Source organism: Liolophura sinensis, chromosome 1 (assembly GCF_032854445.1).
Source record: "Liolophura sinensis isolate JHLJ2023 chromosome 1, CUHK_Ljap_v2, whole genome shotgun sequence".
In the NCBI taxonomy this organism is placed as follows: Eukaryota; Metazoa; Mollusca; class Polyplacophora; order Chitonida; family Chitonidae; genus Liolophura; species Liolophura sinensis.
This window is the reverse complement of record NC_088295.1, coordinates 58139484-58166083: the sequence shown is the minus strand read 5'-3', so window position 1 is coordinate 58166083 and position 26600 is coordinate 58139484. Positions and strand designations below refer to the sequence as shown.

Below are 26600 nucleotides of genomic sequence, written 5' to 3'. Positions count from 1 at the left end.
ACTGACACTAGGTTAACCAGTACTATTTTCCTTCGTAACTGAGCACCAGCTAGGCAGCAACAAGTACCATTTTTAAAGTCTCTTGAATGTCCCAATCTGGGTTTGATCCCGGGTCTCCCGTTTTCGACGCGGATGCTCTAACCATTTACAAGCCGCTGTGGGGTACATGTAATACATTCAAGATCATCACAATGTACACTGGCATCACATCCGCACACTGGAGAAATTAGGTGAAACTATTCCTGCAATTGCACAATCTGCAGTCGGGTGTACAATTAAACAAAACGAAGAGAAAATCACCACCCTCTGCCAGGTGCCTGTGCATGTACTTGCCGACGATCATCCGACCACCACACAGGCAGACAAACACACAACCAGTGGAAGCTGAATTTGTGCAGTGCAAGCAGCCTCCTTGGGACAAGGTCTGACTGACAGCATCTTATTCAAATCTGAATTGAGGCCAACTAGTAATTCAGTCTGAGGTATATGTTCAAGAATACTTTTCGCACAAAAATTACCCAAAGAAAAAAGGATAAGTCAATACAACACAAAACAAATCAAGCTGTTTTTTGATATTTTTTTTTCTTTATTACACGACAGGTGTTCACAGTGCAATGTTAGCAGTTCATGAAGTTTACTGTGATTGTTTGGCTGCCAGTCTCCTGTCTCTCTCCTCAGCGATAGACAGCCGGACTCCCTTACCACGGGGCAGGGACACCCACGGTTTGCTTCCTTTCCCGATCACAAACACATAGCTCAATCTGGAAGACGGAAAAAAATCCGAACATCAAGATATTTAAAGATTTATGAAACGTCTTAATATGACAGATTACAATTACATTTTTCAGCCTTCTTTTTAAGGTGTACAAATAGTTTCCAACATAAGCCCTCACTCCCTCTTAGCTCTTCAAAACCTGGAACATGGAGCACAAATGCATTTCTCAGCTTACAATTAGTTTTGAAGATAGAACTTCATTAGCTTTTAGCTCTTCAAAAACTGTAGGAACTGGAATGCTAGGTATGCACTATATCAACAAAGATCTTGGGTACACAAAAGGAATTCATATTTATTTGACCATACTGGAATGTTTAGTATATTTTATACCTGATAAAACCAACCCCCCCCCCCCCCCCCCCCACCACCTCCTTTTTTTCTGTACACAGTAAATATTGCAAAGTTATTGTCAATGGTGACTGTGGCCAGCATTATGGCAGGACGAAACCAGGTCTGGGAAAAATTGTGGTCAGGCTTTCACACGTACAACAGGAGAGAAAGTTGGCATAAGCCAGACAACCTCACAGCAGTCTTATTGGTGACAGGCTCCTTGGTCTTTGTGCTGTGTTAGCATGCTAACAACCAGCTCATTGTCAATAAAACATTTGCACTTACCTGGTAGCAAATGAGTGTCCCAGACTGTCCTTGACATGAACAATGTCAAATGATCCTGGATGCCTCTCTCTGTGGGTGATAGTACCCACTCGTCCCAAGTTATGACCGCCAGTGATCATGCACAAGTTTCCTGAAAATGATGAATCATGGAAAGATTAGCTATAAATGATTCCGAATGGCTCAGCCATCAAACTGCACTTAACAATTAAACCATACAAACCTCTTCTGCATAAATTTGACAACGAATTACATTACACCGAATCTAGTGTATGATTTCTTTGATGCCTTTTCATAAGACTTGTAACAACATGAGCAAATACTAACTGGTGTTTTATGCCATACTTAATACTGCAACTGACCAGAAATTTGGTCCACGACTTAAGTTTCTAATTTTTCCTGATTGTGAGGGTTTTATATACCCAATGCGTCACAGATTCAGCACCAAAAATATTTCATGGTCATTATTTGCCTTTAAAAAGGCACATTTTTAGGGCAAAATGTCCAAAACAGTGACACAGGACTTGTCTACCATGACCTTGGGTGCAGGAAACCTTATACCTTACTATGTGATACCTTACTACATGCCCGGCATAAGTACTGTAGTAGTCTAAAAATCTCAACCGTAGCAACAGAAGTCAAAAAGATCATGTACACCTCCATAAATAAGTTTTTTTGGTTTTACACAAAATCTGCAATATAATTTTCACCTAAAATTTACTCCCAGAAACCTAATTCCCCAACCTTTTCACACAAGACAGAGCAACTTTCAGTGCAATTTATGCACATTTTTAATTTAATTTTGGCGACAGAACTACATTGGTCAGATTGGCCAGTTTCAGGGCCTCACAAAATGTACAACTGTACGAGTCAAATCAGAAGAATGTTTTCAGAATATGGCTTGAATAAACACCTTGCAAACAGTCTGAATTTAGTGTTGACCTGAAGAATCGGATAGTTAAATTGGCATCATGATTTTACCTGAATCGAACTTGATGAAGTCCTTGATTTTGCTTGTGGCAATGTCCAGGAGAACTGTGTCATTGACCTTGATCAGAGGGTCGGGATAACGGATGGTGCGCCCGTCGTGGGTGTACAGCAGGGGCACTCCCTTGGGGCCAGTCTGAACACGCCGAACTTTACACAGCTTGTACTGTAATAAACAGGCAAGAAAACAGTGTTAGTTTTCATGCTGAGGGAAGCCAATCAGTTCAGTTTTAAAGTATTTGAAGTGCTACCTGAGTCCTACACGAAACCAGGCAGAAGTATTAAAATGATATCCTATGGAAAAGAGTTAACAGTAGCACCATGGTTCAAAAAAGATTTACCATGAATAATAACATCTATCACCTGAAAATGAAGAGTCTTGAAAAACATCCATGTCAGTTTCCGAAAAATTTCCCTGATGTGATGTGATAATATTATGTTACAATAAATCTCACAGATATGACAAAGAGTAAGGCAGTTACGCTGGAGTGAAGTCATGCATGTTTGCAAGTATGAAGTCATTTGTGTCAGCCATGTCTTTCTGCAGGACATCACTTAACCCTGTTTTTAAGACATACAGGTCTCGATGCTAAAAAAAAAAACTCTAACTTATGCATGTTATATAAAGAACTTGATTGACTTTTAGTGGTGCCTTGAGGAATTCAGTGTATACCAAATACCTTTGGCTACATGTATCCGGGTCATATACAATCTCCTAACGATTCTTAGGCATTACATGTAGTTCAATGTTTCCTGAGGTCGTTAATAGAGTTAATGGGTAAAGACTACGTCACAGCCCAGGTCCCACAAACCTATGACTGGATAAATTTTTCAAGATTCACACATCATTTCACACCACCCATTTGCTCGACGTTGTCATTTTATTTTACACCTTATTCAAACCTTATTCACCTTATGACCCCCTAATGTTTATTAGGGGTCAAGGTCACCCACACAACCTCCTCCAAAAGCTATGACCTGAACCAGGAATACACAGGCTGTGCATCTGTAGCTGGGCTATTTAAACAGGGTCACCAGAGTTCCTTGTAAATGATATAGTAGGCCAAACTGAATCAACAGCTCAAGCAGTGGAAGAAATATTCTTCCATTATGTCCAATTTCCAAGAAATCTATATTTATCACTGAGGCCTTCATTGCCGAAGTCCACAACTTTTATCTGCCATAGGCTTCTGCTTGGACTATTATTCGGAAAATACCTTCAGCATTAGAGAGCTAGAGTAAATGTGTCGTTGCCTTGCCTTCCAGAAAATTCGCAACTTTTCAGATCAAAAAAAAAAACATAACACATAGTAAATGATTAACCAGAAGCTGGTTTTCTTCACATCGATGACTGAAACTCTGACATGGTGTAAATTCCCCATAATTTTGTCCAGAGCCTAAGTAGACCATTTTTATGGATTATGGTTAGACTTTGCTGGGCATTCTAATGGAAAATGCAAGTTTCAACGCCAAAAATAACATCTTATAACTTTCAGGTGCATATAAAAATGCACATATTAGGGTAAACATTTAGAGGATTTACAGTAATTAAATACTCAAAATTGAACGTTCACACAATGTATGAATGAAGAAGTCACAATTACCTTTGCCTCTTCTGGTTTTATTCTGTGAACTGTGAATCGTCCTTTCACGTCGTAGATCAATCTGAAGTTCTCTGCGGTCTTTTCAATGGTGATAACATCTGAAATAGATTCATTACCATCAGACACAATTCACAGTCTCATAAGAGTAGTTGATGAGTTTAATGGTAAATTGAGTTTACTAAGGTGTGTGCAATATTACATGTGAAATCCTTATTAAATGCAAACCTAATGCATGGGTACTATATGTATAGCCCAAGAGAATAATACATGGCCACGCTACACCCTGTTCGAGTCACATCTGCTCTAGCTCCAACTTTCCAATCACACCAGACAGGATGATTTTTCACATTTTCATTAATCTCTTAATCATGATCTGTCACGTTCATATTTAATGTTACCATGTCCATTGCAAACTAGATAGTAAGTATTACCACATGTAAATAGCTAGAACTGTATCCCTCAGTATGTATGCCAAATGCGTATGGTAAACTACATTTAGCGACCGTCTGGAAGGAGTTGATATTGGCACAAGTTTGACCACAAAATCTACAGACAGACACCATGGCTTCGAAATGTGCCAAGAATTTATGTATTTGATAAGCACTCAAGAATATTTGACATATACAACACTGGCCAGCATTACAGCGGGAGGAAACTGAGCAGAGAAAAAAGGAAAACCCACAACCATTCACAGCTTGCTGGCAGACAGTCCCACGTGCAGCAGGAGAGGAAGCCAGCTTTAGCTGGATTTGATTTCACAGCGACCTCATAGGTGAGAGGCTCCTGGATCATTGCGCCACACTGGTGTGCTTACCCTCCCTCCCCCCGCCTCCCCCCAGCCAGAATTAAAAAAATATCAATGTTTGTATGCTTGGAGACGACTTCTACCACTAAAGGGAGAGATGCTGATTACTTCTTTTCCATTTTGATACTGTTCTCATAAAGCAGCTTATTTCTACAACTCGTAGATTCAGATTTAGTTAACCTAATCTTAATGGTAAAGCATGCACATGAAGAAATTCATACAAACCAACAAAAAAACTAAAACATGGGAACAACTTTTGGGTAAAAACAATCATAATAAAAGGTATCCGTGTTTCTTACGAATGAAAATAGTTATTGCACTTTTGACTTCAGCCTGAATTTTTGAGGCCTCAAAATAGTCATGAAATTTTCCAGAAACCTCCAATATTAAATAGTGTCACTGTACAAGAAATTACCCATAAATCCACCAGGAAATCCCATATCAGTGCGGACCTTGCCGTCAACCTTGATCAGTCTCTGTTTCACAATCTTCTTCACCTCAGTGTAGGTCAGAGCATATTTTAGCCTGTTACGGAGGAACACAATCAAGGGAAGGCACTCCCTCAGCTTGTGTGGGCCAGTGCTTGCTCTAGGGGCCTGTAAAAACAGAATCAAAGCGGTGATTATCAAGTATCAAGGGTTGTTTTTTGGGGGTTTTTTTAAGGGTATACAATCGTCAAATTTTCCATTATTCAAATATATCACTCGCATGCTGACTATGATCCCAGAAGTGGTAACTCACATGTAAGAGGAGATTTAAAACTTTTTAGCCATAATTCAGTAATCATTTTTAAAGCAAAAATCTGTGATACTTACAAAAATTATGAGCAAAGGGAACACCACAAATACAGTTAAACAAAAAATTCTCAATACATGGAAATTAAACAGAAAAAAAAGCAACTGTTTCAACCTTTTTGTCTGCTCTATACATATGAAGTATGTATATAACGACCGTATAAAGAAGAATTTCCTCTTGGCAACAAACGTCCACAAATGTCACTTGTCAGACAAAGGTGGCTTCACAAGTGCCTTTTAGAATTTTTTCAACTCTGGGAAAACTGATCAAGGATTGAAGATATGACAGCCAAAACAAAATAATTTATTTCATTGGGCTTTAATTCAGTACTTTAGGCTTTTGAAAGTTTTTACTTCAACAACCACAGCTAGGCTTACAGGTGGAGGAAACCAAAAACCTGGAGGAAACCAAAGAACCTGGATAAAACCGAAGAACCTGGAGGAAATCAAAGAACCCAGAGTAAATAACTGCCTTTCACCTGGTACCTGAATCCCTCGTGAACTGAAGTCGCACACACATAAGTAGAATCGGAATTTGAATAACAGGTCATACATATGGGTAGATCCATCACGGCAAGAACGCAATCACCATACCTTCTCAATAATTACAAACGCATTTCAGAAACTGTATACCACAGTCCCTTGCCAGGTATGTTGTTTTAAGTAGTAAACTCTCTGCGGGGAGTAGGAGATTACCGGTAGTCGCCTCAGTGAGCCTCACCAAATTGGCAAGAGGGATCACATTTTTCCACACAGGACACAGAACATATATGTATGATTTTGCATCTGGAAATGATTTTCCTCCCATAATAAAAGTATAAAGCCTGTTTTAGCTAATTTAACGACATATATACATGGATGTACATGCACTACTAACTTGTCTTGAAATACCTGTGGTAATATGTTACAACTATCTTTTTTAATTAATCTAAAAAGTGTGTAGTCCTCTTCCCTCCTCACTGAGAGTCAGGTATCAGATTAATGTAATGTTAACGGCAAAGTAGACACATGGTCACTAAAGAACCTGTCTACCTACAAGTCGGGACACGCGAGCTTCAGGTGTTTCATCCACATCTGTAAGGCAACATTGTTAATTCAATAATAAAATGCATACCATCCACGTTCCATTCTTACATGGGCTCAAAAAAACAAAACAAGATGGTAGGAAGACTAACAATCATCGATTCAACACAATCCTGCGGATATAACACCTAATGCGACAGGGTGTTCAATGTTCCCCTGTAAATAACGCCACACAACCATCGACTTAACATCAAATATCGGATAGCATAGTTTATAAAACACTGCTAGGAAAAACGGCATGGTGGAAGTTTTGAGTAGAGAAATGGCAAAAAGATATTTTCACTATGTTGATGTCCCAGTATCAATGTTTTTGTCTTTCATTTTTCTTAAACAAGCGAGTATACTGAAAAATGAGTATACTGAAATCATGAGTTGCCGTGTACAAGTTGTCGGGAAAGTCTGGCCTTACAGGCGTATACTCCAGCTGGGCTAGCTGGCATGTCAATACGACCTGCTGTGAGCGCTTCGTGGGAGACTTCTGTGATCTACCCACTTACTTCCAGTGAGTCTCAATTAGCAAGTGTCTGCAATTATTTAGAAGGTACAGTAATACTTTAGCCGACTGAGCCTGCAAGGGCTAGGCCAGAGCAAAAAAGTATAAATTTAACCTATATTCTTTTCTATTTAAAAACATGTAAATTATGTCGCATTTTGAACACCATAAAGAGGGGCGTATAACTTAACATATAACTTGTGTAGAAAATGCCGTCACGTGATGTCCTCTTAAACACATACGAGGTTCGTAGTGAACACGTAACAGTACGTGGGGATGTATACAGATGCAATACAGAATTTCCTCTCTGATGAATTCAGGGCTATTAGTCCATGACTGTAGGAGAATTCTTGTGTCACCATGTATATGACAGAAAACTGAGCTATGTTTGTAAAGTCTTAAGTGTGTATTTTTTTTTTCAGAAGTCTGAACTTCACTTTCCTAGGATATCAGCTTCAGATATGGACGGGAGACGGGAGATATCCAATATTATATTTATTGATTTATTTGATTGGCGGCTGACGACTTCCATGAGGAGACGTATTTTGGCTTTAATTGATTCAATGGGTGCTCAAACACGCTACTAACGATCTGTCTTATGACATGATAGGACATTAGGTACACCTTTTTAAGGGAGTCCCTTTACTTGCATTTGTGTAATTTTTCAGATTTACCCCATGCCTTCTTTACTCGGCTTGACAGCAAGTGTAATATCCATATGGCTTTGAATTTTTGAACAGAACTTGGAAACTGGTTTATTGCAATATAATGCTTATCATGTTGATACTGTCTGTCTTTCTTTCTCTTTCTTGTGGTGCTGAACAAGGTTATACGTTTCTTTTGCCCGGTAGTTTAGTTCTAGAATTCTAGTGTCGAATTCTTTTCTGTATGGACTTCATGCTTTTACGTTTATCACAACGACCCTGTACTCCGGAGGAACTTTGTAAAAAAAAAAAACAACCACTTGGGGAACTACCGGTATTTAAAAAACACTGGACTATTAGAAATGAACACGGGAAGAACTATTTAAAAAAAAACACACTGGAGGAACTATATAAACCAAACTCGCTTTATTGTGGGATCGATAAGCCGTACCGCCAAATATTTATCTGATTTCTTAACGAAAGCATTACAAAAAGTATTTTTGAAAAAGTAATGCTGTGCCATGCTGAAAAAGTACTGCTGTGCAAATGTAAGCAATTCAGGCGTCAACTGTATGTGGATTCTTAAAATCTCTATATGTCTCACTGAGAGAACTAGACATTCAGATACACGTACAGTATAAGGATATCTCCACTTGGGATTTCTCCGTTCTCTATATTACTATTCCTCACACAGATTTAATTGTTAGAATTTCATCACCAATTATATCGGTGTTAATATATTTAATTGGCGTTTTACGCCGTACTCAAGAATATTTGACTTATACGTAGGTGGCCAGCATTATGGTGGGTGGAAAGACCTGGTTGCTCGCAGACCTTCCCACTTACGGCCGGAGAGGAAACCAGCATGAGCTAGACTTGAACTCACAGCGACTGCATTGGTGAGAGGCTTCTGGGTCATTACGACTGAGCCACGGAGGCCCCATCCAACTTAAAGCATAAACACCACAAATTACACATACTTATCCACCATAATTAAAGATCGTCAATCATATTTTGTCATCACATTTACACAATATTATTGTTACTTACAAAGACACCACCCAGTTTATCCAGCATCCAATGTTTGGGCGCCGTAAGGCGCTTCATATGCTTCCTCAGCCCTCGGTAACCCTGTCAAAAACAAAGCAATAAAATCATAAAACAGAACCTCTCCGCGTATACACACACGGCAACATATGATAACAAATGGCAGTCAAAGAGACTATAATGAACTAATTACGAGTTTTCTGGTGAAGCAGTTTAAACAACACTTTCTGCATTTTCCCTAGCCAACCTATCAGGGTTCAACATTGACAACTGCCGGATTGTCGGAGACAGAACAGGTCAGAATCAAATACGGGCTGGAAATTTTAAACTTGACTAATCCAAGTGGACAGATCAAATTGATGGAATAAATTTAATTTTACTTGTCCCAATCTTACTGAAAATGAAGTTATTGCAGTGATATATATGTACAGGTTCCTAGCTGATGCTCAAAGCGAACATCTGTATTGACAGACCCGGTATACATTTATCTGACAAGGGCAGCTAAATGAATCAGGCTTTTGAACGAAGCACACTCTGACTTGCTTTGGGGCCATCCTTGGCCAAACAAAATTTTGTCAAACCTAACGTCAGCGTAATCCCTGACTAATTGTGGCCATCCAAGATTAAATGGGTCACACCCATTGAAATTTTAGATAGTCAAGGAGTAGAGGCAGAGTATCATATGTACTACAAGTCACATTCGCATTTCAGGGTGCAGCGCCACCACACTCCCAACAAAAGAGCAGCTGTGGTCAAATTAGCAAATCAGTCACAGTCAGTGGCCTTTGAAGTTTGAGGTCGCAGCTGCTTTTCACAACTGATAAACTAGCAACATTTCAAATTAACATTTCCTATTTCCCCTTTGCTTTTTCTATAAGTTACCACGAATGTAGGCATGATTTCCAATGTAAAATTCCAATGAACAGATATTTAATGAAGTACGCGAGCCGGGTGCTTGTGTGCACTGCAAGATTCGGCAACATTTCTGTTAACAAAATGGTAGCTGTCTGAAATGTCAATGTGACATTTTATTTTGTTCTGTTAATCAATATCAAGTGCATGTCAAGTCTCGCTACCCCATTGCAACCCAAAGATCTAATGCATTTGAACTCCTAACTGGCATCTCAACTTATCCTACATGCATAGATTCCTATGGATATAGCGTACGTCGAGAACAACAAATGAATATCGTACGGGCTGAGAAGCCTGAGTTCGAATAGATGAGAGCTCCTTCGACTGCAACAGCAGTTGTGTTTGTGCATATGTGTATGCCTAGAGCTGATGCTTTAACAGTTACTCTGTTCAACAAGCAAAACTGCTTATCGCGTTCAGATTGGTTTTGAATCACTGAAGTAAAGTGCCACCAGTTGTCCGAATGTCCTCTCGTTCAGGAAAACATTACGTCTAAGAAAACGGATATTTCGGACCAACTCTAGAGCTTATTAAAATATTGCGTTTAGTGCAGACTGTAGGTCAGATCTAACCCATTTTACTTTGGGCTTCACAATAAATGTCTAACAACATGCTTGTTTAACACATATCTATCTATAAACTCAACACTATGATTTCAGTCAATCGGCAAAGATAACAGGCTCAAATTGCGTTAAACTGAAAGGGCCGTGTTCTGTTTTCTTCACAACAGCCATTGTGTGTTGAACAACATGTAAAAAGTGTAACGATTACGCTTGATTTTATTACTGACAACCACAGCCTAAACCCACCATCTTGGATAGCTAGCGGAAAAGGGCCCACGAAGGTTCACATAGGTTTTACTTCCGGGTGGATGGTATTCTCGATGTTACAAAGCTTCTAATTGGTTCATTCCAAAACAGCCGTCCAATAGAAATTCTTGTTATATATTTATGCTAACTGAGTCTGTTTCCCGACTTGACAGCTTCTCCTTCAGCATGGAAAGCGAAGATTTTGAAGAGTTGACAGACGAAAATACGACAGAGATGGACCAGAAACCACATGTAAGGAAACTCGAGGAGAGCACAAAGACCACGACGTCATTTAAAACTGTAGCTGAATTCCATTCAGACGATGAAACGGACGGAAATGTCAGTGACGAAAATGGGGGGTGAGTATAACTTAGTGATCCGCCGGTGCGTTTATGTTGTGATGGCCAGCACGTGTTGATTGTTGTCATTGATTCCGTTGGGCTACAGAGAGAACAGCAATCGTGTTAATGGCATTGGTTGACAAGATGCTATAATGCTCAGAGATACTACACGTGAAGCAGACAAACCTATCTAATAAATATGGCTGTCCTGAGGATACCCTACATTTTATTTTGCACACGAGACCAAAGTATATGCACACGGCACATGGTTCTTCTTTGGATAGATGCATTTTCCTACAGACAGGCCACATTACAAAAAAATCTTCAGTACACATTGCATTCGGTTTTGTTCTAGTTATAGTTCACACATTAAGATCTGTTCCCATCTTTGCAGTGATGAAGAGTGGTGTATTTGCCATCATTTGTTTTGGACTTCCATCAGTACTAATGCAAAACTGAAAGTGATATTTCATGGACTTACACAGCAAAGTTAGCTGAGAATGCAGTATTTTGGCAGGTAAATTTATAAAATGTCATAACCTCAGAATCAGATTTCAAATACATTGACTGTAATTTTCACAATGTTAGTCTTGATCTAGCACATTTAGTGTAGTGATGGATTAGACAAACTTGTGCACATACAAGCCTACACAATAAGATTGCAGAGGTTTTTGATGTCATTGCATAGTTCTGTGTTGGCCTCTATGTTTTTTTTAAATCAGGTAGTCACATCATACATGCATACCCACATTCATAGTGTCATAGGATATGCAGTGAACAGCCTACAGATGTCAAACCGAAGTTCTTGCTCACATGTTCTAGCTCTATGTGAAACATCAAGTCCTTTATGCCGATTCTGAGGCATTAGTGAGGTCTATCAATGCATATTCTAATTTTTTTACTGTAGCAGTTGTTCATATTGATTTTGTGAATTGTGTATCTAACTCCATGTATTTGAATTTCAGTTATGGTAAGTAAAATGTTTTTTTTCTTTTTTTACATTCTTTTCATTTTCTTATTGTGAAACTTTAATAGATAATATGTTACTAGAAGTCCTATAGTAATACTTAGTGGCTACCTTTCTCTAACAGAGCATTGATCTACTGTTATTAAATGATTCTTCTACTGTGTCCCTTGATCTGCCATCAACCTGCGGATGGACGTGGGTTTCCCCCAGGCTCTGTCCAGTTTCCTCTCACCATAATGCTGGCTGTCGTCGTATAAGTGAAATATTCTTGAGTACGGCGTAAAACACCAATCAAATAAACAAATACTGTGTCTCTTAGAGGAAGAAGCAGGGAGAAAAGAAAACTTTTCATATTCTTTGATATTATTTTTTAAATGTTTTGTTTTATATTACAGGTATATCCAACACACAATATCAGAGGATAAGATCATGATGCAGATACATCCAGGAGATAATCCCATGCCAGAAAACCCCACATGCACCATTACAATAGAGAGTCATGATCCCAAAACTCAGACTCTGGAGGTCAAAAGGTAAAAACAAAAACAAGAGATCAGGAATAAAAAGGATTTTCTTGTAGCCTGCCTACATTTACTTACTTTAAGGACTTTTGGAGCATTTTAAGGACTTGCGACACATATGTTAATATTAATGATATGTTGAATATGTTGTAATACATACATGTATTGACACCAAGTTGAAAGAAAATCATTCTGAGCAAGAACAATAGTTAAGAATGTCATAGAACAGAAATATGTTGTTTGTCTTGTTGTGATATACAACAATTAAGAGAATCAATACATGTGATATGCAGAGAAAGGCAATATGTATGTTATTGGGGCAGGACCTAGCCAAGGGGTACTTATGCATGTCTTCATATTATAAGAACAGGCAAAGTGTTGGTTCAACGGCAGCCTTGGAACGAAATCAGTGAGGTTAACTCGCCTCCATATTTAGAGCCATTTTACTTCCGGAAATTGGTTCCCAGACAAATCAACCTGGTATTACAACTAACAAGTAAATTGAACAAAAAAAGTGGATAGTTTTTCAATACAAAAGTTTTTTGTTTTTTTTAGTTTTTTAGAATGAAGAATTTCCTTCATTCACAGGCTAAAAAGCTCTAAGAAACCATCTTTGAGTTTCATGTGATACAATTTCTGTATCCACTTTCATAATGTCAACATTTGCACTTTATTTTTCCCACCAGGTTTATGTGCAATTATCAAGGCTGCAGTAGGAGTTATAGTACAGCAGGCAATTTGAAGACCCATCAAAAGACTCATAAAGGTAAATAACATAAATCATTTCTTCAGTGAGTATTTGTTGTTCACATTTTAATGACTGGTCTGTACTACATTTGATATTTTTATCGATTTGATTGGGGTCTAATGAATATTTCACTTACCCTGCATCAGTTTTTTGGGCGCCTGTGCCCCCTTGGGCCCAACACCCATGGTCAAAATGACACAAAAACATGGGAACATTATAGATCCTCTGGAAAGCTTCTTCTACATGTACTTCTGTTAACTCCACATGAAGTGAGAGTTCAAAACTCGTGTTTGACAGGAAGTTTGTGAAGTCGCTGCTTGTGAGGTCTTGGCGACAATAAGCACCCAACATTACACGTGGGCATCTGTGCCAGCTAACATCCATTATAGACCAGATGTCCAGAATCAATATTGTGTGCAGATCTCAATCGCACATGTTGAAAAATTTGGCCAGTTACTTGCATAAAAGTCGATGGCTTACCACAAGCACTCCGGTATCTCCATCGATAATTCTGACTGCTATGATAATTTGAAATTCCTTTTAGTATGGCGTTAAAACAGCATTTAAATCAAACTCGTATCCCTTGAGCACATGTATGTAAGAAATGAAAAAGCATTATGTAGATGTAGATTATATTTTTAAGGATCACTGGAATTTGTTTTTTTAACCTCGAGATGGTTTGTAAATCATCATTTGATGTCACAATTTGGTTGAAGTTAGTCAACACAGATAATGCTGTTTTAGTGTCTGTGCATTATTTTAAGCAGCACAAGTACTTAAACATTCTTTACTTTAGTTTACGTCATTACTTGTGTTTACACTCTCTTTGTACAAAAATTGTATTTTATATTTACCTAGCTCTACATATGTGTATTATACGCTTCTGTTACTCTGTATCTATCCCTGTTATCAGACCTGTAAGTGGGCTCCTGGCCTGTTGGCTCTGAATATTAATAAACCATCAACCATCAACAGTGACAATCAAGTGCAAATCAAATGCCTACTTTAGGACACAGATTAATTCTGCTTTAACGTAATACCAGACCATTATTGTCTTGTTTTAATGTATCTCGAAAAGTGCTAAAATGAACCAAGATTGAAAATGTTTCTTGTTGTCTCAAGCCTGCAAAATGACATGGACATAGTTCGGAAGTGACATCATACATGTAGGTGGCGCTATTTGTAGTAGGCCTAATACTGTGAAAGTGTCAAATAAGCGGAATCTTATGATTTTCCCAATCAGAGCAGAATATAGAAGTTTACTCAGTTGGGGAGAAAAAGTAAGGCAGGATATCTATTGAAGCAAAGATTTATTTAAACATTTTTACCATTTTGTCTGTCTGCGGTCCATATTTAATATCTCCCTGAAGATGTCAGGCACAAAGTCATAGATACTTGACACATTGTCAGGTGCCACTTAAATATTTATTTGCAGACTTGTTGTATAATCTGTAATGTTCACATGGTTACAGGTATACATGTACTGATGTACCTCAAAGTTTTATTTGCTGTGATGGTTTCTGCACAAATACTATTAAAGATTTTATTAACATACTATATATTGATATTTAATTACCTGTAGATATATACACATGTGTATTTTGATGTGCTCATGGATGTGATACAAATCTTGGTGAATCAAAATTCACAACAGTCAGTAGTATGCATGAAGGAGGACTGATGTTTAATCACATCACCAGGATCTCTTCACACCTGACCGTGGCATTCACGGCCATGTTACAGCATTGTAATGCTGGGCAATCTCATGCAGTTCAGCAAATTTCATGTGACTCTTTGTGAGATATGAAACTATAAATGGGCATGAGCATTGTTTCAACCTGAAAAGTAGAACTGAGAGGAGTCATGGGCTTTCGTTGAGTTGAGTTATTTATTTGATTGGTGTTTTATGCTGTACTCAAGAATATTTCACTTATATGACCCCGGCCAGCATTATAGTGGGAGGAAACACACGGCCATCTGCACGTTGCTGGCAGGCCTTCTCATGTAAGACCGGAGAGAAAGCCAGCATGGGCTGTCATTGAAGCCTGTCAAGTTGTTGCATAGGCGTAGATGGCCATGTGCTATTTTTATATCGTACGTTTGTATGCATCCATGTGCACTAATTGAACTGCTCTTTTTTATTACATGCATGCTTTATGTTTATTTATCTGCAAATTTTACATGATATTTTGATGTCAGTTTATCACTTATTCACTTTCTAATCTTTAACCATTGGGCACTGTATTCACGCCACATTAGCTTTTTTTCAGAATGTTGTAATTTGTAGTTCCTGCAAATTTGCACTTATTATCTAACATATCCCATCATACATTTGTCAAATCCGGCAATAATGGTATCATTTATTCATCTTGCATTTTGGATAGCTTTTTGTGTACCATCTAGTTATATACTGAACATCAAAATGGGCACTAATGTTTGAATGTCATACAAATGGTGAGGCAAACTGGTTCCAAAAATTAAAAAAAAAAAAAAAACATCTTGGAGAATGAGTGAATGATCGGCAAATTTTTCTGTTCATCTTTTGTCACGCGTATAGACCTTTGGTTTAAGAGAAGGAAAACTGCATAATTGGATGCTTTGCTGAAGTGCATAATGTATCCTGCATCATTATATGTTTCCAAGTGATAATCTTATTTTATTTTATTGGTGTTTTACGCCATTTTCAAGTGTCATACGACTGTGACCAACATTGTTGTGAGAGGAAGTCCGCTGACCATCCATAGTCCTAGTGATAAAAGGCACTTTTAGCTGAACAAAATATGAAACTAAACTGACCGCAATTCAGATTTTTCATATTATTTGGTAGAGTACATTTCGGGATGCATGTTTAAGCAGTCACTAAAGTCCAGACAATGAATTACTTCCCCGCCCCCCCCCCCCCACCCCCTCCCACCACCACCATCCAATACTCTTTAGGTTATTACACATCTATAAATTAAAACTAGGGCAGCTATGTATGTAATGGCAAGAAGTCCAAGGATTTGGAACCATTGTTCCAGTGGTCTGGTACAGTGCATATCCCGCACATATTTGTGGTATACATGTGTCTGTGCTGTAAACTAATATGTGGAAATTACATGCGATACATCTACATTTATAATGTACATAATAAATCACAAACAAAGAAGCCTGATATTTAAACCAGAACACACCTAAAGCACGTATTTGGGTTGCTCCTGACACTGAATGGATGTGACGAAAGTCAGCCCAGTGTGATTATATATGTCGCCTGCTGAGACCTACGGGTCAGCTTTGTTCAACAAGGAAATGGATCTATTTATTATTAATGTGCTGGCCTTTGTCCTCGTTTTCCTGGTACATGTGTCATGTCAGCCCAGGTTACCCCCCTGTCCCTCCTCCCCTAGTCCCTTCATTAGCCATGGCCATGGTGGTGTTTTTTGATAGGACGTGCTTTTTTGTCGGTGTCACCCCTTGAAGGGACTGTCTTACATGTCTGTGCTGTCTTTGTGACTCAGAAAAAGCATGTTCAAGTGAAAGAAAACAACGTGGGTTTGTGTTAATTTTGCTAATGAAGCAAATGTATTAATTAAAGAGGATTGTTTTGCTGGGACATAGACATTTTCATTAATTAGGCACTAGATGGACATTGACAAGCCATTGATACAGGTAGTTCATCTACAGGTAGTAAAGCTGTCATCAAGTCCTGCATCAAATGGCTGATGACTAAAACACACACATACATCTACAGTGCATGTGACCTGCTAATATACAGAAAAAGTGGGAAATATTGTACATAGAGATCTGTTTCAAATTCAGTGTTTTATTATTTTATTATATAACCCGTCTCCCTCTTTTTCTACATTTTTTTTTTACTCTCCGCTGACATTGTATTTATTTTTTGTGGATGTTTTGCTTTTTTGTTGCAATTATTTTGACAAGATAAACAATATTACTTCCCCACACATCTGCAAGAAAGCAAGCCTAGTTCTAATTGACTGGGAAGTCGGGCGATCTTAAGGTGTATGGCAAAGAGGGGTACTTTACTCCTGGCTCTCCTCTGCATCTCGAGAAACACATTTGTTATGTTTAATAGTGAAAAATATTATCTAATTCTGATTAGGGCATTTTAATGTCATTCAAATTATGGTAATAGGGTGAGTCATGATAAACACAGTGTTAGAATGTTTAGAATGAAAATGTGCATATAGAAACTAAGTTGTCAATGTCAATACGAATTGTTATGTATTGCACAAAATTCAACTCCACAAAATAAACAGAGCTGATTTCTCCAGCTTTTAATGGGTATACCGAGTTACCTCCCTTACATCAGTAATTGTATTCTTGTAGGGGTCCATGCTGGTATCCTAGAGGGACACCTCTTGAAATCGTTCGTATTATTATTTATTTATTTATTCATTTGATTGGTGTTTTACGCCGTACTCAAGAATATTTCACTTTTACAACGGCGGCCAACATTATGGTGGATGGAAACCGGGCAGAGCCCGGGGGAAACCCACTACCATCCGCAAGTTGCTGGAAGACCTTCTGTTGTGCATTTGTGTCTCATTTCATAGCCATAGCAAATGCACAATATGTTCCTGTTGTTTCTAGGTGTTATCATGCATGTAAATTGAACCGCTGTGGTGGCCTAGAGCATCTGTTTCAGAGTCCGGGAAACCTGGGATCAAACACTGGCTGAGTCATGCCTGACTTTAAAAATGGTACTTGTCGCTGGTACTCAGAGGTTAGAATGAGGAAACTGGACTGATTGGTGTCTTCGGCATGATGCTTCAGTGGTGTCTGCACTTTGGCGGGATGGACTTGGATGGACAAGAAAACACAGTATATGTGTCCACACCTAATGTCTCCTCCTCGTCATGTGACTGAAAAATGGTTAACTATGACATAAGACCCCAAGCGTACATACCATATATATATATATATATATATATATATATATATATATATATATATATATATATATATATCCGTATACATACATTGGATATATTTGAATGAGTATTTTTGTGTTTTCAGGGGAGTACACCTTCATCTGTGATACAGAAGGGTGTGGGAAAGCTTTCCTGACTTCCTACAGCCTGAAGATACATGTCAGGGTACACACCAAGGAGAAACCTTATAAGTGTGATGGCTGTGAGAAAACCTTCAACACACTGTACAGGTGAGTCTGTCCTTCGAATGGATCATGCCATAGTACACACCAAGGAGAAACCTTTCAAGTGTGATGGCTGTGAGAAAACCTTCAACACACTCTACAGGTGAGTCCGTCCATCAAATAGATCATGTCATAGTACACACCAAGGAGAAGCCTTTCAAGTGTGATGGCTGTCAGAAAACCTTCAACACACTCTACAGGTGAGTCTGTCCTTCAAATAGATCATGTCACAGTACAAACCAAGGAGAAACCTTTCAAGTGTGATGGTTGTGAGAAAACCTTCAACACACTCTACAGGTGAGTCTGTCCATCAAATAGATCATGTCATAGTACAAACCAAGGAGAAACCTTTCAAGTGTGATGGCTGTCAGAAAACTTTCAACACACTCTACAGGTGAGTCTGTCCATCAAATAGATCATGTCATAGTACAAACCAAGGAGAAACCTTTCAATTGTGATGGTTGTGAGAAAACCTTCAACACACTCTACAGGTGAGTCCGTCCATCAAATAGATCATGTCATAGTACAAACCAAGGTGAAACCTTTCAAGTGTGATGGCTGTGAGAAAACCTTCAACACACTCTAAAGGTGAGGCTGCCCATCAAGTAGATCGTGTCAGAGTACACACCAAGGAGAAACCTTTTAAGTCTGATGGCTGTGAGAAAACCTTCAACACACTCTAAAGGTGAGGCTGCCCATCAAGTAGATCGTGTCAGAGTACACACCAAGGAGAAACCTTTTAAGTCTGATGGCTGTGAGAAAACCTTCAACACACTCTAAAGGTGAGGCTGCCCATCAAGTAGATCGTGTCAGAGTACACACCAAGGAGAAACCTTTTAAGTCTGATGGCTGTGAGAAAACCTTCAACACACTCTACAGGTGAATTTGTCCATCAAATAGATGGTGTCAGAATACACACCAAGGAGAAACCTTTTAAGTCTGATGGCTGTGAGAAAACCTTCAACACACTCTACAGGTGAATTTGTCCATCAAATAGATGGTGTCAGAGTGCGTACCGAGACTGTACCTTAAAAGCACATGTAATACATACTATTTCAGAATGTGAATTTTTCATAACCAGTATACATGTACACCGTCCTGCAGAAATCTGGGTTGTTAACTACACTTAGGATACATGTACATGTACAATAGCATAGGCTGATACATTGCCAAAGAATTCATCTATCTGTCAATGGTAGATCATTCATGCCTGTTTGGATAGAGTTACCTATTTGAAATTCAAATGGTTCCAGGCCTTATTCCTATTCTTTGACAATTTATTTATGTACAAAATAATGATATTGACAGAAAAAGGCATAACAGCTGTGTAATATGACAGTTCCTGATATCCCACCCCACAGAATGCACCATGTTTTTTATTATAACAACAAAAAAAAACAGTGTACGTTTATTGTACCCTAATTGCTCAACCTTTCTGCGTATGAAAGATCAATTTTCGGTGCAATTTTTGCACAATTTTAATTTGATTTTGTGGACAAAACCACATTAGTTGAATTGGCCAGTTTCAGGGCTTTACAGAAGTGTAATTTTTATCAGTCAACATAGAGTAATGCCTTCAGAGTGCTTGAATAAACATCCTGCAAACATGCAAATAGGTTGAAGAATTACAGTAAATAGATCTCCAAATTTGTATGTCGATAGCAGAATTATAATTACCGTCTGGTTGTTTACAAGCAGACATCCAAGCCCTCATAAAGGGAGATAACTGCTGTGGAAGAAGCACACGTTTGTTGGATATTAAAACTTAAAGCCTTGCTGGTATTTAATGACAATGATAAACATAAAGCCTTCATGTATGTGATTAATTTTCAGCGAAAAGGTGGAGAACTAGTATTGAATGGATTTATTGTTTTGCTTTTACATGTAATTGGTAAAAAAAAGAGTGTGAGCCACTGAATGCCTTTGTAAGTTACAAAGTATCATGGGGACTCCATGGCTCACTTGGTTAGCGCGATAGCGCAGCGTAATGACCCAGGAGTCTCTCGCCAATGCAGTCGCTGTGAGTTCATGTCCAGCTCATGCTGGCTTCCTCTCCAGCCATATGTGGGAAGGTCTTCCGGCAACCTGCGGATGGTTGTGGGTTTCCTCCGGGCTGTGTCTGGTTTCCTCCCACCATAATGCTGGCTGTCGCCATATAAGTGAAATATTCTTGAGTACGGCATAAAACACCAATCAAATAAGTAAATAAATGCAAGGTATCATCTCATCTCACTGAAGGAATGTTCGTTGTGTTAAAATTGTACACTGAGCAGTCAACAACTCTTGTGTGTCCATTTCCACACTTGTGTGGCCATTTCCAGTCTTTTTGTAGAGGACTATTTGGCTTCCACCAAATAGTCTACAGTGTGTGTATCGGTATGTTACATGTGGGAAAGTTTGTCAGTAACTCACGAAAGGTTGTTTTTTTTATCCCACTCAGACTGACAACCATTGTATAAATGAATAACTTGTTTAATACTTGGAAGATTTATCTTAATGAAAAGTAAATTGATCTATGATTCTGAATTTCAGACTGCGAGCTCACCAAAGAATTCACACTGGCAATACCTTTAATTGTGATGCAAAGAGTTGTCAGAAGACTTTCACCACCCTTAGTGACCTACGCAAACACTCAAGAACACACACAGGGGAAAAGCCATACAGGTGTGTTTGTTTTTACCTGCTACTAAGCAACTGGTTTAGTTAGATTGGTTCTGTCAGTATTTTTTTTTTATTTACATAATATCTGCTGTAAGCAACATACTCTAAGAACGAGTTAGCAATAGGATTTAACTGTTTTAGATTTATTTCAAAAATTTAACTGTTTGTTGCCTTTGTCAGAATTTGTTACCAAAAGTGCAGCTTGTTTATGTCTGTGGCTCCCATTTAATAGCTAACCTGTACAGACGTACAAGTAGTTTGTGTGTATCTCCTAGCTCAAGCATTTTCATTCAAGCTAAAGCAAAGTTATGGTAAATATTAAGGGTGCTATCTTAACAAATATTTTGACCTCAGGTTTGCATTCATGTGAAAATAAATATTTATAAGAAAAAAATATTGGTTCTATATTTTAGTGGTATAATTGTGCAGTTAAGTTATTTTGTTATTTCCCCTGAAGGTGTAAAGAGTCAGATTGTGGGAAAGCCTTTGCAGCCAGTCATCATTTAAAAACACATCAAAGAACGCATACAGGTAAGACAATGCAGTGTATGTTGAGACTGAAAAGGCATCTAACCCTTGTTTCTTTATTTTATTGTGAAAACCAAGGCGGCAAGCAAAACATTGAACGATGATTTCATCAGGTACTAAATAGTTCATCTTTGTTTCTGTTGTTCTTCTGGTCATCGTGGTAAAAAAAGCAATTGATTCAGGGATTCGTAAACGTCGATTTTAGACCCTGGTATAATGGTGAATTTATATGTTTTACGTTGAACTGCAGTTGATTAAAAGAAGGCTCTTTGAATACAGTGTACAGTAAGTGCGAAAGTTATTTTCTTACATAGTGATAATCCATCCCCCGTTGTTTTAACCTCTGATCCAGATTATGTGGATTAGCATCACTACAGGAAACAATAAAGGATTATAGCCACTATGATAATCTGAAAATTAACTAGTGACTTTCCATGATTAATTACACGACAATTAATTCCAGTGAACCCATCTTTGAAGTAAGCCCGCGAAAATAAATTCCATCCAATAATAAATACTTTACATTATATTCCTCTGATCACAATAAGCTTTGTCTTTTTTGTGTGTGTAGGCCTATATATGACCTTGTTTATTTTCTTTGTAATATTTGTTAGTTTCTTTCTTCTAATATTTGTAACAACCAACAAGTGAAAATGCATGGTCTATAAGTTTCATTATAAGCCTCTAAGCAAGATAAGACTTATCTCTGTTTTTTGCACATGTTTACTTTTGATATAACGTTTGTTAGTTCCATTCTTTCCATTAATATAACAACCAACAACTGAACATGCATCACAAGGGTTTATAACTGTTATTTTACAATTATATATCTCTGATCATGATAATATACTTGTAGAAGGATATGTATGTACCAACAATAAAATCATGATCAGAAGTGAACCTCAAATGAAATTAAACTTTCTCTCTCTCATATATATATATATATACTTTGACCTTTGCAAAATTACCAATCCCTAGAGCAGAATTAAACTCAATACCAGGTTGTAGTTGGTTTTTATAATATAGGTAAACTCAATCTGGACCAGAAAAAACTCAATTTTGAGTTTCCGGTTGTAAAAATTTGGACTTCTATGAATGACAGTGATTTCATGTAGTATTGTGTGAAGTTCATTACCTTCCACCAATATTATGTAATTCACACAAGGAAAAGTTCACCAGCATAACTTGTTGGTGTACTCTTTAAGGTCTTCCACCTATAAAATACATGTACTAGCAGCCATCGAATAAGTGAAACATTCTTGAGTCTGGCAAGTTGAACAGCACAAAACAGGGAAAAAAATTAATATTCAAAACAGTTACAGTTTGAAAGAGTTAAATTCATCACAGAAAGCACCATATTTATTAAGAAAATTGTATTTTAGGTTAATTCATTTCTTTCTGATAATTTATTCATTGGTCACTATGCCATTTAAAAGAGGGGTGTGTACTTCGCATCTTTCCGTTTTGTTACACCTAAGCTTCTATCATGACCCTAGAAACAAAGTTTAAACACATGTTCGAAACATTATTCAGTAACTATTTAAACATCAAACAAATATTAAAAAATAAGTAATACATTTTTTCATTCATGTAGGTGAGAAGCCATATGCCTGCAGTCAGACTGGATGCTACAAGTCCTTCACCACACAGTACAGTCTTAAATCACATTTAAATCGGCATGAGAGAGACAACCATGGTAACACAGAGAAAGGAGACGGGCAGGACATGTCACCAGACAGAGGCGATGCAAAGATGTGCTCCCTACCTATCCCCAACAACACAGTGCTGTCAGCTACGGTTCCTCTAATGCCGCAAGGTGCTGTCCCTTCTGTACCAGTTACTGCTCAACTTGTAAGTATCTGTCCCAGTGTGCAAAGGGCTATTTGGGGAGTGAGGAGGGATGGGTGGTTGGAGATGCGATGGCTCAAACAGTTAAAGTGCCACTGACTGGCTTTTACGATATTAAAGGAATATTGTCTGATAGAAACTCACGGAATGTGCACATATTTTTTGTTTTAAATGGACTTCTTTCTTATGGATGTGTTTCGGTCATGACATGCAACTTTAGCCACTCCATGAACGAATGACTACTGTCATGTTCAGCATAGACCTTATACAACCTGGTGAGGTCAGATTTAAAACATAAGAGGCCGTAAGTGGGAAGGTCTGTCAGCAACCTGCAGATGGTCGTGGGTTCTGCCCGGTTTCCACCCAACATAATGCTGACTGCCATCGTATAAGTGAGATATTCTTGAGTACTGTGTAAAACACCAATCAAATAAATAAATAAATAAATAAAACGTAAGATAACTTACATTTATGGACTCCAGCTATCTCTTCAATTTGTCACTTCATTGTAAATTATATACATACATGTAATCTGTGTCATATAAGTGACTATTTAAGGCACTGGCTCACTTTCTGTCATGCTAATGATAAACGAAGTCACTGTTTATCTGGAGGTTGCCGGCAGAGGTTTCCAATTGTAACTGAGTATGATAGTAAACTACAGTCATTAAATCTGTCAATCAGTAATTGCATCAGGTAAGTTTTTAGTTTATGGGTCTGTAAAGCATCTTGTCCTGCATTGCCTGCAAGTAGACAAGCTACAATGAAAATTTTACACAGTTTGAAACAGTTTGCTTTAATTTTCTATACAATGCTTTAAAATGCCTTCCCTTTTTGCAGACGGCGTCGACGTTAGACGGGACTTGTCTTACTGCAGAACAGTTTCTCAACACTCTCACCAACACCTCACAAAGTCTCGAGCAAGTTCAGCCAATGACAGAAAACTTCCTCACCCTTAACTCTGACTCATACACAGGTGAGTGCAATACAAGGGCATCATTACTAAGATTAGTAAGCTGAAATTGCATAAAGCTACATGCACAGTTTTCCTAAGGCACGTATGACTAGTCCAGAAGTTGAGTAGCCTGCCGTCACTTCATGTGAAAGTTGTAGATTTACTGTGTCAGAATATCTGAAAACGTCTGAATGGGGTGTGGGTGGATGCTTGGGTAGGGTAGGGTGGGTGGGGTGGGATTCTTGCTTAGCTTGTCCTGCTTTCCCAGTAAGTTCATCAATGACATCATTTCCCGCCATTGATCAAAAATATGCATAAGAAAGAGGAGTAATTGATAGATATTAAATATTCCACAAAAATTTTTAAAAAATACAAAAAAAAAACATTATTGTGGCATAACCTTTTAACTATAGTTTTCTTAGAGTTCCTTTCATATATCCTTTAAAGGGTAAAACTTTCAGAATGACAAGTCATCATATTGGCAAGTTGCTTTACTCACATAGCCATGTGGACTTGAGTCGGGAGTGATGGCTCTTGAGCTTGGTGCTAACATTTATTGTTTATACTGTGATTTTGGAGACAACACTGTACTGACTGGATTGGCAAATTTCAGGGTATTCAATGCCTTCAGAAAATGTTTGAATAAACATGCTGCAAACATGTGAAAAAGAATTACAGTAATAAATTTTTAACACAGAAGCTGCGTGTCTCACATCTGCATGTGTTGTTGATTTCAGAGATGCCCAATGTTACAGAGATCATTCAACCAGTGATACCTATAGAGCAGGTGCAATCCTCAACCCATCCACCTCCCAACTCCACCCCAGTTGCCATGACAGTTCAACATGTCTATATCACCAACACTGGGGGCATCACACTGCCTGGAGAGCCTCTGCAAATAGTGATTCCTGGATTACCACAACAACAGTCTGTGTCGCTGACGGCAAATCGCACGCCGTTACAGACTGCGCCTGTTACACTACAGGACAACCAGGTAACCTTGCAAGGGAATGGCGTAACAGTTCAAGGTAACCAGGTTGCTATCCAAGGGAACCAGGTTTCTGTACAGCCCGGCAAAAGTCTTCAGGCATCTCTTCAGTCAACCGGGTCGAACACGACAACACTAACGGTACCCAACCCTCAGATGCAAATACTGTCCATAAATCCCGGTTCAATACCTGGGGCAGGCGACACATGTACATGCACTCTTGAGGCAGCAGATGAACAGTGCCCGATCGGGGTAGCGACAGGTAATCAGCCTTTTCAGACGGTTACCTTGGAGGTGCGTAATCCACCTGCGCAAGGAGTGACGTCGTTGGTGGCCCCTGATCTCCTGCAAACTGCTGCAGCGACCACAATTCAAACGAGCTCGCTACCAGACGACATGGAGAGCTGCCAGCCTGAGATCACACCGTGCTGCGAACTTGACGCGGTCATCAGCCCATTAGGCCCAACCCCAATGGAGATACCAACACCCACCAATACCTCCTCGGCCATCGCTGACCTGAAAGACTCTGCACTGTTGGACAGTGCCACAGACCTCCCTCCTTCTGCTAGTAGTGCTACCTCATCACGTCCCCTTCAGTTGGTCATTTTTTCTGGCTCTGCTGTTGAAGAGGAGGATTCGGGAAAATCAGAGCCTCCTACGTGTAGTGCCTCCCAGACATCATCCCAAATCTCCCTGAATGACTTTCTGGATATGTAACCCATATTACAAGGCCATGCATGTGCATTTTTTGTTGCCATGTTCAACAAAGTGTTTCCGTGACCAGTGTGCTGACCGTGTCAGATTCATGACTACACGGTTCATTTAAAAAGCCTGGAAAATCATTGGGGTTTAGTGGGTGGACCTGGAAAATTTATGGAATTGAGCACAAGCTTTGTATTGTAGACTGATCTATATTTATGCAGGAAGGCTTAAGAACTAAACTGAGCTTAAATCGTATATACAGTACATGTACATGTAGTTCACTGACTTTCTCTTGGAGAAATTTTTATTCCAGCAGCTTGGAAATTGCTTGATGCACTGCTGTGTTTGAAGAAGTTCAGCTAGTAGGTTTATTTTACATGGCTTGAAGCTTGTGCATGCTTAACTGGATAGTAGCCTGGAAAGTGCAAACTTTGGGCCTGAAAACGTTTGGAAAAAGCCTGGAAAATTGAAATCATTAAGGTGTGCGAACCCCTTTCTACTTCCCCATCTATCCAGACCAGCTGTAAATGCTCATTTGATGGGTTAAAAATGGAACATGCTCCATTCACTGTATGTTAACAGTCCGACATACATGTATTTATAGGATTGATGTTATCC

At 38.7% G+C, this 26600-nt stretch overlaps 2 protein-coding genes and 1 non-coding gene across 4 annotated transcripts; 1 reads left to right on the top strand and 2 right to left on the bottom strand.

Annotated features, from left to right (window-relative positions):
* Nucleotides 1-563: 563 nt before the first annotated feature.
* LOC135481720 (small ribosomal subunit protein eS4-like) lies at nucleotides 564-10604 on the bottom strand. The gene is made up of 7 exons (XM_064761384.1): nucleotides 10566-10604; nucleotides 8848-8928; nucleotides 5199-5379; nucleotides 3979-4076; nucleotides 2369-2540; nucleotides 1391-1520; nucleotides 564-761 (listed from the first exon to the last, which is right to left on the bottom strand). Exons 1-7 carry the CDS (start codon nucleotides 10566-10568, stop codon nucleotides 635-637), a joined length of 792 nt encoding a protein of 263 aa, XP_064617454.1. The 5' UTR covers nucleotides 10569-10604; the 3' UTR covers nucleotides 564-634.
* Nucleotides 4427-4560, bottom strand: LOC135462229 (small nucleolar RNA SNORA16B/SNORA16A family). The gene has a single exon (XR_010443448.1). It is a non-coding gene; the product is annotated as a small nucleolar RNA SNORA16B/SNORA16A family (small nucleolar RNA).
* On the top strand, nucleotides 10601-26600 carry LOC135481719 (metal regulatory transcription factor 1-like). 2 transcript variants are annotated; one of them, XM_064761382.1, is made up of 9 exons: nucleotides 10601-10924; nucleotides 12269-12406; nucleotides 13081-13160; nucleotides 18162-18306; nucleotides 20833-20964; nucleotides 21419-21492; nucleotides 23084-23340; nucleotides 24178-24313; nucleotides 25030-26600. In XM_064761382.1, the coding sequence occupies exons 1-9, from the start codon at nucleotides 10707-10709 to the stop codon at nucleotides 25995-25997; spliced, it is 2148 nt and encodes a 715-aa protein (XP_064617452.1). In that variant the 5' UTR covers nucleotides 10601-10706; the 3' UTR covers nucleotides 25998-26600. The 2 variants fall into 2 exon arrangements, with proteins under 2 accessions (XP_064617452.1, XP_064617453.1); XM_064761383.1 differs by lacking the exon at nucleotides 10601-10924 and adding an exon at nucleotides 11308-11423.

Excerpts from the sequence above, each read along its gene's own strand:
- LOC135481720 (XM_064761384.1), bottom strand. Across the intron at positions 2,541-3,978 it reads TAAAACCAGAAGAGGCAAAG|TACAAGCTGTGTAAAGTTCG; the intron begins GTAATTGTGACT and ends TGTTTATTACAG. Across the intron at positions 762-1,390 it reads GGACACTCATTTGCTACCAG|ATTGAGCTATGTGTTTGTGA; the intron begins GTAAGTGCAAAT and ends TCCGTCTTCCAG.
- LOC135481719 (XM_064761382.1), top strand. The coding sequence starts at position 10,707 with ATGCTAACTGAGTCTGTTTCCCGACTTGACAGCTTCTCCTTCAGCATG. Across the intron at positions 10,925-12,268 it reads GTCAGTGACGAAAATGGGGG|GTATATCCAACACACAATAT; the intron begins GTGAGTATAACT and ends TTTATATTACAG. Across the intron at positions 20,965-21,418 it reads ACAGGGGAAAAGCCATACAG|GTGTAAAGAGTCAGATTGTG; the intron begins GTGTGTTTGTTT and ends TTTCCCCTGAAG.